The sequence below is a fragment of the Ustilago hordei genome (assembly GCF_900519145.1).
Source record: "Ustilago hordei strain Uho2 genome assembly, contig: UHO2_contig_07, whole genome shotgun sequence".
Taxonomy (NCBI): Eukaryota; Fungi; Basidiomycota; class Ustilaginomycetes; order Ustilaginales; family Ustilaginaceae; genus Ustilago; species Ustilago hordei.
The window spans coordinates 379,722-399,381 of NW_024545289.1; the positions used below are offsets into that span (position 1 = coordinate 379,722).

Consider the following 19,660-nt stretch of genomic DNA (forward strand, 5'->3'; position numbering starts at 1 on the left):
AAGGAGCCGTATTTCTCAGGAACGTCAGAGGTAGGTGCTTTGCGTGATTGACAACCAGATCGTGAGATGCTTTGAGAAGTCTTGGCAGAAGCGAAAAAGCAGCAGAAAAGGAAGAGTCGAAACTGTAGCCGAATGCCAGCTCTGAAGTTCGATAGAAAGTAGAAGAGAAAGAGGAGCAGGAGTTAGGAGGACGAGGACAAGGACGAGGAAGAGGACGAGGACGAGGAAGAGCAAGGTTCGACGGCGCCGTGTGTGTGAGAGGGAGAAGGAGAGTGTGATGAACATCCGTTCAGGAGGGGAGCGTGACCTCCAGAAAGTGCCTAGGCGAGAAAACCCGGATGGGAATCAAAAAGAGTGTCTGTGTCTGTGGACGTGGCCACAGAAAGGCTCAGCAACAGAGGAAAGAAGGTTTGGAGTGGAGGTTAGGCGCTTGAGGAGAGGGTGAAATCTATGGTACCGAGAGGGTTTTGCCAAGGCGGAGTTTGCGGCAAGGGTTAAACTTTGAAAGCAAAGAGAAGGGGGGAAAGGCGAATCTTCCGACATTCCAACGGACAATGAAGAGGAAAAGGGATCACCCAAGGGTCTAAGGACAGCTGAGACAAGTGGAGGCAAAGGGAGGAGGAGCTGGGAAGAAGCAGAGAGGGGATCGGTTGCACCGCATCTCACTCCGACGTTGTGGGTGAAGAGCCCTCGCTTTAGCCGAGCATCACCATGTGCCAAACCAACTTAGCAACATAGAGCTTGCAAAGCTTCAGTAGCTGGGCAAGCGAGGGAAAAGAGGTTAACGAGTGTAAAGTCTTGAAAGCATGAGCCAGCGACAACGTCACATGGCGTCATGGCTGACAGACTGGCTACAAGAGCAACGGAGACACGAAATGAGCTCGATCGCTTGCTTGTCCTCTCTTTGTCGGTAGCTTTCGCACTTTGCACCACAGCAACTTTTGTACCTTCATAAGCCGGTGTCTAAAAAGCACCAACTCAAGTTTGCAACTGCACCAGATCAATCTCGTCACTGTACAATACCATTTCATTTTGCATTTCTTGCAATCAAAACAAAATTCAAGCCAGCGCCCGCGGGTTGGCAAAAATGCTCGTCATTCAAGGCAGGAGCTCGGGTGCCAGCCATCTTCTTTGGCTCAACCTGACCAGTGTGTTGATAGTGTTGGAGATAACTTCTTGCAGTTGTGTATGGTACCATGAGACGCCTTGTAGCCACAGCAACAGACTGCTTCTCCTCATTGACAGCATGGAGGAGCTTGTTTCTAGTCTCCAGAGAGTGTGTCACGAGGCATGGTGGTCACAAAGCACAGGCAAAAAATTAACTCGGAACTGCAAAATGAAATGGTACAACGCCGAGATTGATCTGGTGCAGTTGCAAACTTGAGTTGGTGTAGCGATGCATATCTTACATGAAGGTACGAAAGTGCTGTGATGCAAAGTGCGAAAGCTACCGACAAAGAGAGGACAAGCAAGCGATCGAGCTACATGAAAGCCTCGAAACCTGAGCACTGGAGCAGTATCGTCGTTGTGGAGCGCCAAGTGTCACAGAAGAAGGAGATACGATAGTACCAGGACTTTTGAACCATGAATTCCAAATTGACCTTCCGAAGCTGCAAGCCGGGAGGCACACGTGCCATGTTTTGCTGCTGTCGTCTGCTGCAGCCTGTGATCCAGATGGAAAATGCAGGCGCCACCTGATCTCCTTTTGATAGCGGCGAAGTCACACACACACACACACACACACACAAATCGCCATCGGTAGTCACCTCAGCAGAGTCATGCTGCAGTCTCTACATGGTCAATTCTCTACCAGGCCTCTCGAGACGAGCGGAAATACGCACCGCCTTCAAACCATAGTCATCGGAGGATTCTCGCCGCCGTCATTGTAATGTCAAACTAACATGAATTGCGGCTGCACAACACCAGATTGAGCTCCGGTCAAAGAAAAAAAACTGAAAAGGGTTCTGTGCGGCAGGATGCCGGATCGGCACAGCAAGACCAGTCATGGGCTCATCAAACAAGGCAACTGCAGGCGGATAAGCGATGAGCATGTAAGTAAGCTTTTCTCGACGTGGGTTTCAGTTTGTGTTGCACTAGGCATCCGCTCCGAGCTTCGTAGAGCCGTACGACAGACTCGACCCAGTCCAAAGAGAACACAAGCTTAGGCTCAAGCTTGTCATTTGGTCGGCGGCTGCCGATGTTAGGATAAACCTGTCGGCAAGCCAAAGACACCGGTTTGATCCTTGGTCGGCGACTATCCGCTTTCATCTGAGTTCTCCTTGGGCACCTTACAATCACAAGAAGAGGCCAGGAGACGGATAAATTGATACAGCGAGACAGACAGTGCTAGTAGAAAGACAGTGCTAGTAGAAATACAGTTAGGTTGATACTAAAAACATAGATATGAGAAGACCAAGAAGAGAGAGAGAGAGAGATCATCGCGCTATCCGATTTCACTTGCCAACAGGCAAAGCAGCAGCATTACCGCCACCTCTCGTCGTGAATTTGCGCAAGTTAGCAGCCCATTCATCAGCTCTTGAGTTTGCTCTCTGACGCTTAGGTTTGGCAGCGGGACTGTTGTCCGGGATGCATTTGCTGGATTGTCCACCATTTCCAGTAGCCGTGATTGCTACTAGATCAGTGCCGTAAGAGTTGGTCGGGGTGATATTGTTCCCCGTCACCACTGGCCCCATGGGGGTGGTGTCCTGAGGCATCAAAGGCCAAGGCTTTGTATAAGCCAAACTCGAGTCGGAACAATCAGAACCCATGCTAGCCCTGGCACCCGCCTTGCCGCTACCATCTTGGCCCGATTGAATCGCAACAAGGTCCTTCAGGCTACTAGATCGAGGGGTGATGGTTGCGCTTCCTGCTGAACCTGGCCTCTCCTCTAACGATATAGGAGCAAGCATGTGAGACTTGGACGGGCTAGTAAGAACAGCGTTAGAGGTATGTTCACGACGCAACTCCGGTCGGATGTTCTGGCGGGGTGTAGTTTGGCTCGAGTAGTTAGGTCGCGTGTCGCCTTCGTCACCTCCATCGTTGGAGCTAATGCTTTCACCGCGCAGACGTGAGCCTGTCCGGAGACGAGGTTCATCGAGGAGAGGCAAGGTGGCAGCATTGTCCGAGTACGCGCGGACCATCTTGCTTGGCATGAGGCCAAGTGCGGAACCATGCATCATGGGTGCTGCGTGGTGATGGGATGGCATGCGATGATCTCGGGGTGGGCTAGCACCTTGGTTTCCTCCTTCTTGAGAGACGAGGGGAAGTCCGCGTAGGAAGGTAGCTGAGTGCGGAGTGGGCGGGAGAGATTCGCTTCCTACTGAGGAACCATATGACTCGCGGGAGGATGCGGCAAGTAAAGGTGGAAGAGGCACTGGTCCGCCAACAGGTGATTGCAGGGAAGAGTGCATGCCCATCCGACAGTCAGCCCCTTGTCTCGCACCGTATTGCTGCCGAGAACAAGTGGAGAAGCCGGTGGAAGAGGCTGGATCCATATCGCTCACAGTTGCAGCTGCGCTGTTGAGCATTCGCAATGCACCGCTCAAAGTCCTCGGTACCAATCCAGGTCGCTGTGGCTGGGATCGTGCTCCAGCAGAAGCGGTATCGTGACCGACACCACGCTGCATAGCAGCTGATCCTACTTGCATCTCCGCTACACGACTGTGCATCGTCGCCTGAGGAGGGAGAGGTGCATGGTTGCTTGGAGGAGATCGCATTTGCTGCGCACGCTCTCGACGAGGATCCAACGGATGCACTGCGTGTTGCCGACTCATTGCTTGTTGTGGGCTCAACATGCCCTGTTGCTGCGAGCTTGGCTGGAAATGCTGTACTTTCGGGATACCAATCGTCAACCCTGCGTTGCCTCCGTACCCAGGAGGCATAGGTCCACCTACACTCCATTCTTGTTTCTGTCGACGACGAAGCTCCGCAGGGTTGTCGAAGGATTTCTGCTTTCGAAGTTGACGCATGCCTGCAGGCGGGACCATGTCAGCACCGTTGATGCTGCTCTTCGGTGTAGGAACGGCAAGACTAGCAGGCTTGTGGTGGATGTCATCAAGTGTAATGCCGCGCATCATGGGTGAAGCTGCGCTTGGGAAGCCATAGCCTCCGGAACCGAAAGAGGGAGGTGCAAGACTGGGTGTCGATGCAGTCGAAGTGGGAAGCGCAAAGTTGGGCATCAGTGGCGAGATAAGTGGTGGGGAAGGAAGGCACATTCCTGACTCATTTGAGGTGGCGGCGCTTTGTGCTGATGCAAAGCGTTGCATTTGCGATGGACGGGGAGTGGTGAAGTCGTAGGCGCTACAAGCCAGTTGGCGGTCCTCCTCGTTTTGCGGAGTTCTCAGCTCGAGGCTGGTGTCCGCTGAAGAGTTGTCCCAACCTGACATGGCTTCGAACGAAGAGTCTGGGCCTGAGTTGAATGAGGACAATGACGATGAAGAGCGGTCGCCGGTCTCACTCTCGTCCTCGGTGGAGCCACTGCGCTCTACAGGTGCTGGAGTGGGACAGATGATGGAGCTGAGATCCAAGAAATGCGGCTTGACAGATCTTGTCGGTGCTCCACCCTTCTGGTTTGCTCCCTTTTGGGGTGCACGATATTTGGCACTGAGTTTGTTAAACGTCGTATCCAGCCATGCTTGCTTCTTCTCCAGCGATTGTGACTGTCCGTAGGGATGGGCCTTGCTCATGCCGCCAACAGAGCTGGGCAGGTCAGGAAGTGAAGCATTCAGTGAGGCGACGTTCGTCCTCTGACGGTCGAATTCTTTGCTGAGCGAGCAGGTGAAAGATATGACTGAGGCTGTATCCGATGCAACTGCTGCACCTGACTCCATAGCCGCCCTGCGTGCTGCCGCGGACGCTGCCAGGATGTGCATATAGCTCTCATCGCTCGCTGTGCGCATCATGTCATATGATGGACCACCGAGAGGACTTGGTAGAGGGAAGTGGCAAGTTACGGGCGAGGTGACGGTGCTGCTGTGGTTGCTGTAGCTCCGGTTGGCTTCGTTGAAGTTTGGTCGCTTGGTAGAGCTGGCTGCCGAGGGTCGGCGCAAGCGTTCCCAACGACTCATTGTCGGCTGTTGCTGCGGCTGTTGGGAGCTGGAAGCCTGCGCATGACCATTGGAGCTGGCGCGTGTGCCGAACTCATTCTCCGAGCTCGAGTTGGAGCTCTGGGAGAGGTTGGGTTTGTGTTTCGCAACCATCCTGGGAGTGGGATCGTGGGGTGCTGGGTCAGAGAGACCGGCACTGATGCGCAAAGGTAATTATATGCGTGTGTATCAGGATGACATGCAAGGGGTGTATGCGCTGTTACTCCGGAGGCTGATGGGCAAGGTCTGAGGTAATGGCAGGCCAGAAGCTGAGGGTGATGAGGTTGACTTGGGCCTATGCGCCGAACCTAGAGTCTAAAGCTGGCGTTCTTTATCGTTGTACGAGCAGTAAGTTTGCTGGATGTTTCGTCGTCTCGTGTGGGACAGAGTTGGACAGTTGGAAGGTGAGGTGGGAGATGAGTGAAGAAGGAAGTCAAGTCGTGGAGTTGAAGAGGTATTGGTTGATTGAAGGGGCGCTTGTTTGGGATCCAGAGCGCTTCGGTGTGAGGAGGAGAGGGTGAGACTAGTAGTGAAGGAGCGAAAAAGTTGTCCTTGACCCTTGGAGGCCTCACGGACGAGACAGAAGCCGAAGGCGACAGAGTACAAGCGCGAGGACCGGGGATAAAGGAGAAGCAAACTGTCGAAAGAGCGGGGTCCGAAAACGAAAGGTATGGCTCCAAAGGTCGAAGTCAAGCCGGTTGAGTGTAAAGATGGTGGATGCCAGAAAAAACGTTGCACAGAGTAAGTGGGAAAAGTTTGAGGGTAGTGCAGCGAAAAGTGGAAAGGAGCGGAGTGTAGCAGCGACATACATGCATAGCTGTATCTCAATCAACGCGCAAGGCAGAGGAGAGGAGAGGAGAGGAGAGGAGAGGAGAGGAACGCAGAGAGAAGTAGCCAAGTGGTGAAACGCACCTCGCTCCTCTCATTAGCAACGGCAAGAGCATCAGCAGCGAAAGCAGCCTTGTTACTTAGTTTATGCCATATTACAACACGAATTGAAGCGGGAGCTAGATCATTGCGAACCAAAGCCATCTCTGATCATGGCGAGGAGCATCTCATCCTGAACGCGCGGATCGAGAAGAGCGTTTAGCAAGTTAGATTTGGGCCTACACTGTCTAACCGCCTTGAATTGTAGAAACGAGAGGACGGGATATGCAAGACTGCTTTTGCGCTTGAGCTCGTCAGGAGAATGGTTCATCAAGCCCTCGGGAATGTGACCATGCCCCTTCTCAATGAGAACAATGAGAGAACATGTCAGACAGGAGAGACACAAAACAAATTTGACTCCGGGATGGGAGAAAACTTGAGTCAAAAAATCAAAAAAAAAAAAAAGAACAAGAACAACACCTCTGTGCGCACAAGAATTGTATTTGTCACTTTGAACGAATTTTGTAGTGGATGTATTGACATGCCAAAGAACGCCGAGGCCTCCTGTACAACTTGCTCGCTGTCGCTTTGATCGCAACGGTCGCAACGCAGGAAAGAAATTTCTCGATGGTCACCAAGAGCCTCGATCGTTTTTCGCTCTTACTTTCTAAACCCTGTGCTTACTATGTTCCACAGAAGCTTCCTCGACATCGCTGCTTCCATCGGGACAATCTGAATCAGGATCAAGCTTGATGTTTCGTATTGTTATACAACGCCATGCGTGGGGGAAGCAAAACGTGCGCTCTGCTGCTCAGACATGCTTGCAAGCGCCGGGTGGCGGATGGATTGGGAAATGGTGAATCCGTCATGCTTCGCATCCTGCAAGCCCTCAATTTGTTTTGGCGCCAAGCAAGCGCTTGCACCACAAAGTGGAGATACGCACAGAGAGTGTGAGTGGCGGCCCAGCCATCAATCAATGCATACCGTTTGTCACGATTGGTTTTTTTACAAAGCAAAGTGAAGTGTTCAAGTGCATAGAGAGGCTCCCACAGAATGTATGCTCAAGGACACCGCCCGTTGAGTTAACCTCTCGTCGCCCTTTCATGCTCCATGATCTAGACTCAAGCGCCAATCTGGTTTGAATGTTCCTTCGTCGGTCTTGAGTCGGAGACTATCATGACACCATCCTGCGCAGATTGAGTTCGGGGACTGGAAGGTGTCCTTATCGGCGGGTTGGTAGGACGACACGGCTGATGTGTCAGACAGGCCAAAAGGAGGACGAAAGTGTTGGTTGGACAGTTTGCACAACTGAAAGCGTTATTTCTGAACAGCTTTGGGACGCGTGAGACGCGTCAACGCGCAAACACAGGTCGTGACCATCGCCTACGGCTAGAGAATCGCAAGCAGGCGCTTGAAATGCTGCACTGGCTTCCACTCCGACCTCTGTCTCAAGAAAGTCAGCTCGCGTGGCATGCATGCTCTCTTCACTGCACGAAATGTGGTTTGAGGCACAGTCTCACCCTCGGTATCTGTTAAAGTATGCACGTTCGGAAGAATCAAGGCCAGATAGGCCACTGCCCGCATAGCCGCATAGCCGGGACACTTCTGACTGTAACGACGATGTGAGAGGTAACTTGATTCTCACATTGCCTAAAGAGAAATGGAACGAGGATACGAGAAAGAAGTCGAGTTGCTACATTAAAAACTGATCAAGTTGCGTCGTCATGGGTCTCCTAAATTTAGGCATTGACGAGCATGACATAAGTCAGCGCCGTCTGACCTTCTCCAATCTGAGAGCCCGAAGCTCGCTGTTGCTTCTTCTTCTTCTTCTCTTGCTCCTGCTGCTCTGTACTTCCACCCTTGCCGTCGTCCCTCTTGATCCAGAATCCATTCCAATCACGCGCAGCACCATCACGCTTGTTGATCTTCTTGTCGTCCAAATACTCCTCCTGTTGGCCGTGAGCACCCTTCTTCTGGTAGTCAATAGCCACTTCGGCCTTAGTCTTAACACCTGGAGCTATGCCATTGTTCTTATCGGTGACTTCCTTACCCACAACGTAAGTCTGGCAGCTGAAGCTCTCCTGCTTCTGAACTAGTTCATCATAACGAGATACAAAGGTTTCTTGACAGTCGGGTGTAGCAGAGAAAGCCAATTGAACCGCGGGTTCCATATCGCTGAGTCGCGAAATGATGAAAGCACCAGTATCTGAGATCTTCTGGCAGCTGGCATCAGGTACGATGGCGTGCGGCTGATTTACGCTGCCTTTGCCGCATGGAAGGAGAATGGTAGGGCCAGCCAGAGCGCAAGTAGTCAAGAGTGTAGCGGCGCCAACCAGGGCGGCTACGTTGGATGATTTGGTGAAGAGCATCCTTGTCGGAAGGGTGCCGAGATACTAGTACTGGTCAGTGAAGGGAATATGTGGTGAGGAAACGCAACAGAGCGTGGAGATGAAAATTTTGCAGTCTACTTTAAGTACCCTGTGAGGAATCAGCGAGCTCCTCCAACCCCACCTTTATGACTTGCTGTAGCCAAGACAGGAGCCTTGTGGCTGTGCTTGAGCCTCAATGCTTGAAACCGGTGGGGTCTGAAAGGCAGAGGGCCGGCAACATAGTAGGGTCAAGGTGTTGGCGCCCTTGATACAGACCTCATTTCGTGCTTGTTGCTCGTTCACTTGACGCGCACAACCACCACTTCATTTGTTACTTTCACCATCCCGACCTCAGTGTCTCCATCTTCTCCCCTACAGCCGAGCACTGTGGTCGATTCGAATGCAAACGAGTGCTGGTGAAGGCGCCACTTTTTGATCCTGAGTCGGTCCGCGGTCTCATCATGACGGTACAACAGCAAAAAGCAACATGTTAAGATCGGGGTTGCGAACTTCAAGCCATTCATCTGTGAGAGGCCCACCCTGCGCCACCAACGACGGCCGGTTACGAAGGATTTCGACTGCATCTGCTCGGCAAACTGGTCGGGGCACAGTACGATAAGTTAGAGGTCACTCAAGTCATCTCCAAATACCTCAAAGAACGTGTTCGTGTTGTTGCCTGTAGTTCGGCCAACATCATTGACCGAGCAATGTTAGGCGTCGTCGAACGACGATGTTGTAATCAACTTGAAGAGGGGCTCGTACACAACCAATATTGAGCTCTTCACGACATTGACTCAAAGTTGACGGTCCCACGTCTCGGCTTCCCAGGACGCATCCCATCCTCACATTCATCAAGCAAACAACGACGCATGTGTATTGTATAATGCAATCCAATTAGAGGCGAATGTAACCGAATGAGAATAGCAAAGTGTACAGAGGATCGAAAGGGAGTGTTCTGAAAGGAGTGTTCTGTTGTTGCACAGCAAGGGGCACGGATATCAAGCTCGAACGAGAGTGGCAATAGTAGCGGGTTCTTATGATATAGTGGCGCCGTGCACACCGTGCTCGTCAACCGCCTCGTCCTCTTCCTGGTTGACCATCGTCAAACGCTTACGCTGTTCCTTCTTGCGCAAGCTCTTTTTGAACAAGTCAGGCACGAGACGGTCCTTGACCGTCTTCTTCTTGCCAGCTGCGGGCTCGTCCGACGAGTAGGTGTAGCCACGGTTGGGTCTTGCCTCGCCTGTAAGCATGTCGTAATGTGTGCTGCTGGCACGAGAAGCGGTTCGACCGAGCTCGTGCATCTGCACACCGCCCGCTGATGCAGATGTGTTGGCATTGTTCTCCAGACGAGACTGCGAGGTGGCTGCACGTACGAGCGGCGCAAAGGTGTGATGTGTCATGCTCGTGCGGCCAACGCTGGTGTCGGCATACGTGCCATCATCATGTGCGTGAGGAATGGCAGGGTCACGAGTAAAGTCGTGGTCGTTGTCCTGCTTGTCGACGTATCGCAGGATGTCGACATCCGTTGGGTAGTACGACTGGCGGAAGCACTTGGCCAACAAGCGTGGCAAGAGACACAAGAAGCAAGTGAGGAAACCGAGAACCCAGAATTGGATCGAAGGGTAGAGGAATGAGTTGTTGCCGTACGAGTAGGTCGAAGAGAATGCAGCGTAGATGGGTGCAAAGCAGAACATGACAACCGTGCCTGCCCAGATACCCACAACGATGAACCAGTTCCAAGCGCGCGTGTTGAGTCCGACGAACAAGTTAGCAACAAACACCGAGGCGATCGCCATTCCCGTCGTCCACTCGTACAAGTTGATGTCGTATCCATCACTGCGTGGCGTCGTCGTGTTGTAAGTGTAGGCAAAGAAGAAGAACAGTATCACCGATTGGTAAATGCCGTCTAAGAAGTAGACGATAAATGGCTTGAGACCGAAATAAGCGCCCTTGCGCGACTGGTGATAGAGCTCAGGTACTTGCATGAGCACCTTGTCGTTGATGTTGCGATCAAAGATACCGACAAAGATGACCGCAAGTACGGTCCAAACGGCGTTCCAGAGCAAGATGTAGACGTAGTCGATGGCCTGTGTGGTAGACCAAGCACAGTAGATCTGGAACCAGAAGAGCGTGCCGACCTGGATGAACTGCTTGTAGAAGAAGTTGGTGATCATGACGGAATTGCGGTAGTACGACCAGTGTCCGTGGACGAGCACCAACCTCTTGAGGAAGCGGAACTGGGCAATGGCGTAATCGGACGAGTTGACAGCTTGAAGACCTTCCTCACCAGCAATACCAACACCGACGTGGGCTGCTTGAATCATACTGACGTCATTGGCACCGTCACCAATGGCCAAGGTCATGACTCCGAGACCATCCTTGATGAGTTGAACGATGAGAGCCTTCTGCAATGGGGATACACGACAACAAATGACAGCCTTGCACTGCGTAGAAATACGAAGCAGCAAGTCCTTGCTGAATTCTTCGCTGAGCGCATGTCCGAGTGCTGTACCGTCGATGACAAGTGCGAAACCTCCTGTGCGCTGTCCATTGTCCTCGCCGACAAGTGAGACCTGACTAACACTGCTGCGGCGATTCCTGTTGAGAGAAGGCCTGCGCGACATTAAGGAAGAACGACGGCTCTCAGACTCGCCACCGGGAGGCTGGTGATCCATCTCCCTGAGGACTTCGGGTCCGCCAAAGAAGCGGACGACGGCCTTTCGAAGCTGCTCGTAGGCTGAGTTGGGCTGACCGTATTCACCTCCACGCACGACAACGAGGTTCATGTCCTCGGTCAAGAGCATAGTCGAGTATCCAATAGCAATCGCAGTCTCGAGCTTATCACCTGTAGCAACCCAGACGTTGATGCCGGCGCGCTTGAGATCAGCGATGGTCTCGGGGACACCGTCTTGCAGCTTGTCCTCGATGGCAGTAGCGCCGTACAGGTCGAAATCGCGTTCGAGCTCGCCAGCCAGCTCTTCCATCTTCTCCTCACGATCCTGAATGGAAACCGAGGCGTTGTGGAAGTGATGCGACCAGTCCTCGTAGTACTCGTGGGTGAGCTCTTTACCACCGAGACAAAGCGTTCGGAGACCCTTGTTGGCGAACTCTTCCAAAGCAGCATCGGTCTGTTCCTTGATCTCCTCCTGACCAGCTCGGGCGCGCTCAAACATGATGCTATCGGCACCCTTAGCAAGCATGAGCACTTGTCCATCGGATTCGCGACGTACGATAACACTCATCCTCTTGCGTGCAGACGAGAACTCGTTGACCGTGAGGAGCTCGTAAACCTCAGGCTCCTTCGAGAAAGGTGTAAGGATGCGGAGCGTTTGACGTTCTTTTCCGAGGAAGATGAAGCCAGCATCGGCAGCGGCCTGTACAAGGGCTTGCTCATCGGGACTCTGGGCCTGGTATTCGATACAGCCCTCCTCGAGATTCTCGACAAGCACAGTGTGGCAGAGGGCAAGACAGCGGAAGAAGTTGGTGAGGTGCCTGTTATGCTCCGAGTCAGTGTCGCGCAAAGCCTCAGAGAGACTCTGGTCGCTGAATGGTGGAACATCCGGGTTGACGGGCTTGACGCGGACCTTGCTAGAGCTATGTCCATGATAGGATCCGGTGCGAGATCCAGCAGATCCATCGTTGCTCGAGTAGCCGTCCTCCTCGGCGGGTAACTGCGTCGCTGTGCTGTCGGAAGTGCCAACTTGAGGCGACGAGGCTTCACCGTGATAGATAATGCCTGAGACTGCACATTCGCGGAAGATCATAACGTTCTGCGTCAAAGTACCGGTCTTGTCACTGAAGATGTACTCGATCTGACCGAGGTCGTCGGACAAGTTCCATGACTTGGCAGTGGTGCGGCGATTAGTCTTCTGGTACCAGATGTCGTAGTCGTCGTAAATGAAGTAGGCTTGAGCGAGACGGACGAACTCGAAGGAGATGTAGAGCGAGATAGGAACGATGTTCTGGAAGGTGATGAGCGAGTTGGCAAATGCGACGAGACCGTTGATACGCGGATTGTCGTCGCTGTGAACGGCTCCATACTGCCAGTAAGCGGTACGGTCAAAGTAGTACTGCTCTAGCAACGAGTCGGCAATGGCACAAGCCACGGAAACGCAAGCAAGAACGACCAGGTTGAAGTAAACCATTGGATTCATCTGCTTTTCAACCATGGAACGCTTGCTTGGTGTGACACCAGAGTTGGCGATGATCTTGGTGTCCCAACCGGTCATGAGTACGACTCCGACAATCCACTTGGTATTGCGGATGTTGCATCCACGGAGCAAGATCTGGTTGAGGGTGACGGGACACTGAAGTGGATCGCCGTTCTTGTCGAAACGATCGTTGAGAACGACACTGGCGTTGAGACGGTACATGTTGGTGTCCTGAGGTTCGGCATCGATGCGGAGCGAGGCTCGAGCACAGTCTTCGGGTGTGCGTAGGCAAGTGAGCTCGGGAACGGCGTGACGGGCCTTGAGGTTGGTCTCACCGTCGAGATTCTTGGTCTCGATGAAACAGCTGTCTTCTTCCTCACTGGTAGCGCAAATGATGATGTCCGCAGGGATGGCCTCGTTGTTAGCGAGGTAGACGAAATCGCCGACGGCTAGGTCCTCCCAGATCTTTTGCTTCCAGCACGGTGGCTTCTTCTGGAAGAAGACGTTTTCTTCGTCTGCATTGAGAATGCGACCCTGGTGCTTGATGCGACCGTCGTCAAGTTGCTCGTACTCAGATTCGAATTGACTGTGGCGTGTGGTGCTGCGTCGAGGAAGCTGATGCGAAACGCGGCCGGGCAGATTGGCTTGGCCTGGGACAGGGAGATTGGCAGCTGCATCGGTGGTGCCTCCTCCGCCAGGAGCATCGGCAGGAGGAGACATGGGTGAGGTGGGATGGTGGGCATGACCTTCCTCAGCAGCTGCTTCGGCCTTGACAGCCATCTGCTGCTGGAGCTGAGCGGACTGCTTCTTCTTGCCGCCGAGGAACTTGGACTTGACCGAGCGGAAAAGGGCAGAGAAGCTTCTAGCCTTGGCTTCCATCACATTGGGATTTTGCCAGCCACCACCTGTAAGTGTCTTGACCCTGAGACGGTTGATGTGACGATCGGATTGATGACGCTTGATGTCCTCGTAGCCGTCCTTGGCCATGGTGATGGCCAAAACGGCAAGCAAGGGCAGCATGGAGACGCCTGGGTTGATTGTAGTGAATTGAGGGAAGAACTGAAGAATAACGATAAGCAAAAAGAAGAGGTTGGCAACACGACGGAACTGTTCAAGCAAGTTCTTGAAGACAAAGTTGTAGATGGTATATTTGGCGGTCAAGACTTGGTTGCTGGCGAAGAGGTAGGGGTATTGGGGATGCCCCTTTGCATCAAAGGCCTCTTGTGGAAGGGGCTCATTGAAGTAGACGGAGCGAGGAGCCGGTGGTGGTCTCTTCTTTTTGAATACGGTATCCGGATCAAGACTGAAGTTTTGGAACTTGGCGCGCAAGGCTGCAAGCTTGCCTGGTTTTGCCGAAGAGTCAGCTTTAGAGGGAATCTTCTTGGATGCCGACTTGCCAAACATGTTGGGCGACAAGCGAGGCGCGGGCAAGACTCGCTGTGCTCAAGTTGGGCTGGTTGCCGGAACTTGGCTGACGGCCACCGTACGTGGTATTGCGAGGAAGACCTTCAGTTACAGGAAGGATAGGGTCGAATGATGCAGCAGCAACGAATGGATATGAACTATAACTCAATCCTGATGCGGGCTAAAATGAAGTGCAAAAGCTGCGCCTTTTTGGGTGATGAAGTCCGTGTCACTGGGGGGGGGTGACAACAATGCAGCGATGATGTCTTGATGATGATCTGTTGCAGCTCAAGATACCAAGCTGTCTGATAGATTTTCGCGTTGTCGGACGGTGTGCTGTGCTACGCTAAGCGAGCGTGTCTATTGTATGACCAGCGGCGTTGATGGTGTTGATGTTGTTGTTGATGGTGTTGTTGTTGTTGTTGTTGTTGTTGTTGATGATGATGTTGGCCACATCAGACAGTCACGTGTTGTTGTAGTCCGATGCGGTCGTCGGAAGGACCAATCAAGAAAGGCAGGGAGAGAGTCGGAAGACGGCGAAAGGGTGCGGATGGTGGAAGCCAAGAGAGAGAATGATGGTGAGGAACCTCTTTGATAGTGAGGCTTGAACCAGTTGAGCGTAGAGAAAATCAGCATTCGAAGAAGGGAAGGCTTGCCCAATCAGTGCAACTTGTGTGGGTGGCAGTTAAGCGCGGTTGGAAGCCACACAAAAACAACAGCCGAAAGGGAAAAGAGACACAGCGACGGTCATATCAGACAGCTATTTCCGTGACACTCGAGAGACACTGGCAGGAGAGACCCAACTGATTCTTGATTCTTGATTCTTGATTCTTGATTCTTGATTCTTGATTCCTGATTCCTGATTCCTGATTCCTGATTTCTGATTCCTGATTTCTGATTCCCGCTTCCTGCTTCCTGTTTCTTCGTCTGACAGACGAGCGATGAAAGAGAGGCACCGGAGGTTGGCTGCCGTGGAGTTAGTTGTAATTGAGTCTTGCGCTCCAGAGGGTCGGAATTTGCGGGCCGGCAAAGGCTCTGTCTGTTTCTTTGTCAGTGGGAACGACACACACACACACACACGCGCACACTCGCACGTTCAACAAGACAAACAGCTGTTCACATATCTTATGACCGTCTGAGCACCGGCAAAAAATAACAAATAATAGTGTTGTATTATTGACTGCAGCAGCGGATCTGATGCCCGAGTCGTCTCGTGGCGGTGTGGGAACTTTCTAATTGTTTTCTTTTTTTTTTTTTTTTTTTTTTGGGCAGGGAAAATGATCCGAGTTGCAGACACCACACGGGAAGCATCTTCCATTTTGTACTTCAAAATATTAATACAACTCTGCTCGGATCTGCCAAGCATACTCTAACATTTTGGCAAGCCGAATACAACTCTAGATCTCATCACATCTACGTGCATGCTGCCTGTTTGCCTTTTTGCCTCTTTTGCCTCTTTCGCCTCTTTCGCCTCTTGGACCATTCATTTCATCCGCGGCATTTCCACATCCAACGGTCTCTATTCAAGAAGGCTAACCACGCCAATGCTCAATCTGATCAGATCTACTTCGCCCGATCCCTTCGGGAGGCCAGTTCCCGAAGCTCGGGTACATGCTTGTCAAGCCTCCAACGTGGCAGCCATTCTCAAAAGCGTCTTCAACGTGATACCGCTCATCTCTTCTGCGACAGTGGACTCACCGACAAGAGCCAGGTCTCGTACCATTCAACAGTACCAATTCTCACCCATCATCACGGCATAGATACTAGCTTCGGAAGTATGGTTGCGGCAAGACCTGAATTGCGTGCTGTGAGAAGGATCAGTCCATGTCTACGGTCCATGTCTCTTTACTGATCCGGGTTGAGCTTCTTCTGGAAGAATGCACGTACGTCCTCCTCGCGTACCATCTTTCCTGTCCCTGCAAACGGCTTGAGATGCTCCCACAAAGCGTCTCGGAACTTGCTATACGCATGCAACGAGTTGATCATCTTTTCTCTCGGCATCGATCGAAGCGCTGCCATGCCCAAGTCGTACGTCGAAGATGTGATCGATGCAGCATCATCCTCTCGCACCGAAGCTTGAGGGTCGGATGGTGGTGCATACGTCTCTTCGGCCTCCAAAACGTGCGGCAAATGAGACCATCTGGTGAGACAGTCGGCGCATCGGCAGATCCTATCGCGGAAGTCTTCACCAAGGAAGATGTCGTGCCGCTGTTGTGTCGGTTGCAACTCTCCTTCTTCACTCAGAGCCGGTGTCCATTCGTCAACTTTTGATTCGGGCAGACTGGCAATGATGGCAAGAACCTCTGGTAGCGTGCAGGCTTGTTCCTTAGGCTCAGCCTTCACCTGAGCAGCTGCGTTTGGCTTCTCCGCATCCTCCATCTTGGTCCGCTTGCTTCCACCTGCTTCGGCACCTCCATCAACCTCGATCTCGTCAGCACGTCGTTTGCCCTCTCTCCTTTCTTCGCTGGCGGCTTCAGCTGTCAAGGATTTGGCTTCGGCTTGATTTCCTTCTTCGACCTTGGGACTGGTATCGGTGCCTGCTGCAGCAGTAGCCATCGTCGATCGAGCCAACTCGGCGACAGAAGATAAGAAAGCTCCATCAGTAGCAGCACTCATCTCTGTCTCTCTAATGCCTCTCTCCTGCTCCATTGCCAGCCCGAAGATCTGCCAGCTCCGGCCGTTGCAATACGGACCGCCTCCTTCGCCTAGCTCCTCCTCCGTTGGCACCTGGATCTTTGCCAAACCGTCATGTTCCTTGACCTCCGCTACATCTTGAGTGGCAGCCAAGACCATCCAGCTCCGCGCACCTGCATATCGCCGCAGAATCTCATTGCCAGGCTTGCGAACACAGGCATCGCAGATCATAAGGTCGAACAGGTCGTGGTCAATTAGCGGCACTTCAGTCTCAGCTGCTGTGCTTCCAGGCTTGACTTCCTCGGTGATGATTGGGTCTGTTGGTGCAGATGCCGCTGCTGATTGGTTGAAAGCATTACCAGAAACCGGTCGCAACGAAGTGCAGCCCTCGTGAAGCCACTCTTCGCAGACGATACACTGGAACATGGTCTCGTCCTCCTTCTCAGGATCGTACCTCTTGCCCCGTTGGCAGTAGCAGAACCCACCTTCAAAGTTGTGGTTGTAGGCGTTGGCATCGTTCTGAGGGTCGAAGCCTGGCTGTCGCAAGGTACATGGCTTGGCGTCTTTCGGGTATATGAGCTCTTCTGTGAGACGAGTGCAACGGCTGGCACTGTTTGGCTCGCGCTGTCGATACAAGTTTGGAGTGCCGCAATCGCATCGGAACTTGCGTTTGTTGAAAAGCTCAACCAGCTCGTGCTCGGCGTGACATGAGACACTGCAACCGGCGCAGACACCTCCACCGCCGCAAGTCTTGCAGGCATAGACAGGCTGTCGAATGTAGCCCTTGTCGTGCGTACAAGTGTCGAATTGGAATGGGATCGCTTCATTCGCCTGCGCCTCGAGTTTAGCCTGCTGAGCGATCAAGTCGACCGCTGTGAATCCCTGATCGTCTTCGCCCAAGTTGGGTGCCGGAAGTGAAGGATCTGGGAGCTGCGCTGCTGGTGGCGAGGCGACCTGTGGACTGGACCCCGGTGCCAGTTTCGATGATGACGAGGAAGCCTGATCATTCTCGCTCATCCTGCGTTGCAATGCGTCGTGATGAAGCTGATCGGCCAAGTGTTGCAGATGATGGAGGCAAGCAAGCAAGAAGGATGGAGAAGTGTTGTTGTTCTCTGCGTTTCTACTTCGCGGCTGCTTTCCTGCGCGTGCCGTCCGACAGGCCAATTTACACGTCGTCGACCCTCACGGTTGGTTCCGCTCGAGCCACACAACCTCGTAGGCGAAAGCTTACAGGCGATTTTTGAATCCCCATTTATTATTATTTTAATCAGATTACGGGAAATGCATGACGGCTTTTTCAACCCTTACCTCATCTTACCTCCCTACAACCACACGAGACATCGCCCACACCGTCCGCTCGAATGCTCTCAGCACCCAGTGTTCATAGCAACGCAACAACGATGGCTTCTGTTCGTGCGAAATTCAGACAGCTACGAGGGAGCTTGTTGGCCACCGCCGCGCTGCTCGTTCTGAGCATCACCGGAGGCGCTGCATGGGAAACCAAAGCCGAAGGTAAGCCCCGAATCTCACCGCCCTCACCGGATTGGGAAGGTCAGGACTGAGCAGCTGATATACATTTCTTGCATCGTTGCTGATGACACTGACCCCTCAGCCCTAAAACAGGCAGTCGAGTTGGTTCATGACCCCAACGTATACGGCGTCTCGACACTTTCAACACAATACCCATCCGATCATCCTGTCACCGACTTAGCTGGCCATGTCATCACTGGACCTGAGTACTTTGCACCATGTGACGGAGAAACAGGGTCACTGCTGTATCTAGGACTGACGGTCTCGCAGACATGGAGGAACGTACTCAATAGCGACAGCAAGAACGGCACTGTCAGCATTGCCTCGAACGCAAATCCAGCAGTCGTTGACCCGCGACATGGCTCCCACAAAGACTCTCGTCACTGGAAAGACAGTCGACCATCCTGGCGACGCGGGATGCCTTCCAAATCGCGCATCACCCTCTTCGGCCACTTTGACATTCTCAATGTCACCCAACATCCGGAGCAAGCCGAAAAGGCCTCGCGCTGCTATCTCCACCACCACTTAGATGCGAGTCATTGGGCACCCAACTCGACCGAGTCTCCACACATTCCCTTCTGGGCTACCTTCAACGTCGACAAGGTCTACTGGGTAGGTGGATTTGGCGACGAACACTACATTGGTTGGTTCAGCAGCGACGAGTGGAAGAATGCTTCAAGAGAATATCACTTCTTGCCTGCAACTGCGCCGAAGGTTCAGCCAAATGGCGCGTCTCTGCTCAACGTAGCGTCCATGAGCCATGGAGAGCTACCCTCGCAACGGTCTCTTGAATTGCATCAAGTGATGCAGGACCAACGAGATTCGGCAAATCCGATACTTGCATTTCAGTAAGGATGAAGACTTCTCCACAATGATGATTGGATGCCGAAATATTAGAAGTAAGCTCAATGCTACCACGCATGTCTGCCTAAGCAGTTGGAGGAAGAGGTGCCCCTCCTTCATTGAGCTTCTCCCAGCTGGTGCCTATATGGTTTCCTTGTTATACTGAACGGAACAAGTCGAGCAAAAAAGCATATTGTTGAGCTTACACATCACACAAACTGAGTAGGCGAGAAAAAATAATAATAATAATAATAAAAAAAAGATTTCAAGGCTGAGTCGGTCACAGTGAGAGAGGGAGAGAGAGAGCAAAGGCTTCGTAAAAGCCAGCCGACCTCTTGGCTGCTTTACGCGCTTCGCGTCTCAAGAAAGACCAACACCTTTTTATTTATTTATTTTTGAAACCTGCTGCTGCTGAGCATGCGAGAGGCGTGAGTTGCGTGCAGCATCGGATCCTCCCCGACGAGAGGAGCGAGGCGTGAGAACGAAGAGAATGCGATCCACCATTCACAGCGTTGGCTGAGTCGATGGACTTGACTTGACTTGGCTTGCCACCCACAAGCTCAGCGGCTCCTTTCTTCATCATCAAGTCTCGCGGCAATCGCAACGGCGAACAGACTTCCCGCCACACGACGACCATCTTTACACCTGCTCCTGCTCCTGCGAACACGTCTAGCCTGCTCTCGCTCCCACTTCTCACCCCACCAACCTACCTCCTTCAAAGCTCAGCACTTGCGAGTCATCCCCTCTTCTCTTGTCCACATACATCTCCTTAGCATCG

General features: G+C 52.6%; 5 protein-coding genes across 5 annotated transcripts; 1 reads left to right on the plus strand and 4 right to left on the minus strand.

Annotated features, from left to right (window-relative positions):
* Nucleotides 1–2,453: 2,453 nt before the first annotated feature.
* UHO2_03920 (uncharacterized protein) lies at nt 2,454–5,198 on the minus strand (the record flags this gene model as incomplete). Its single annotated transcript, XM_041559877.1, has 1 exon — nt 2,454–5,198. The coding sequence occupies one exon, from the start codon at nt 5,196–5,198 to the stop codon at nt 2,454–2,456; it is 2,745 nt and encodes a 914-aa protein (XP_041415811.1).
* A 2,492-nt stretch (nt 5,199–7,690) lies between these two features.
* Nucleotides 7,691–8,320, minus strand: UHO2_03921 (uncharacterized protein; the record flags this gene model as incomplete). Its single annotated transcript, XM_041559878.1, has 1 exon — nt 7,691–8,320. The coding sequence occupies one exon, from the start codon at nt 8,318–8,320 to the stop codon at nt 7,691–7,693; it is 630 nt and encodes a 209-aa protein (XP_041415812.1).
* Nucleotides 8,321–9,354: 1,034 nt separating this feature from the next.
* UHO2_03922 (uncharacterized protein) lies at nt 9,355–13,875 on the minus strand (the record flags this gene model as incomplete). The annotated part of the gene is made up of 1 exon (XM_041559879.1): nt 9,355–13,875. One exon carries the CDS (start codon nt 13,873–13,875, stop codon nt 9,355–9,357), a length of 4,521 nt encoding a protein of 1,506 aa, XP_041415813.1.
* Nucleotides 13,876–15,720: 1,845 nt separating this feature from the next.
* UHO2_03923 (uncharacterized protein) lies at nt 15,721–17,526 on the minus strand (the record flags this gene model as incomplete). Its single annotated transcript, XM_041559880.1, has 1 exon — nt 15,721–17,526. The coding sequence occupies one exon, from the start codon at nt 17,524–17,526 to the stop codon at nt 15,721–15,723; it is 1,806 nt and encodes a 601-aa protein (XP_041415814.1).
* A 383-nt stretch (nt 17,527–17,909) lies between these two features.
* UHO2_03924 (uncharacterized protein) lies at nt 17,910–18,891 on the plus strand (the record flags this gene model as incomplete). Its single annotated transcript, XM_041559881.1, has 2 exons — nt 17,910–18,021; nt 18,122–18,891. The coding sequence occupies 2 exons, from the start codon at nt 17,910–17,912 to the stop codon at nt 18,889–18,891; spliced, it is 882 nt and encodes a 293-aa protein (XP_041415815.1).
* Nucleotides 18,892–19,660: the final 769 nt, after the last annotated feature.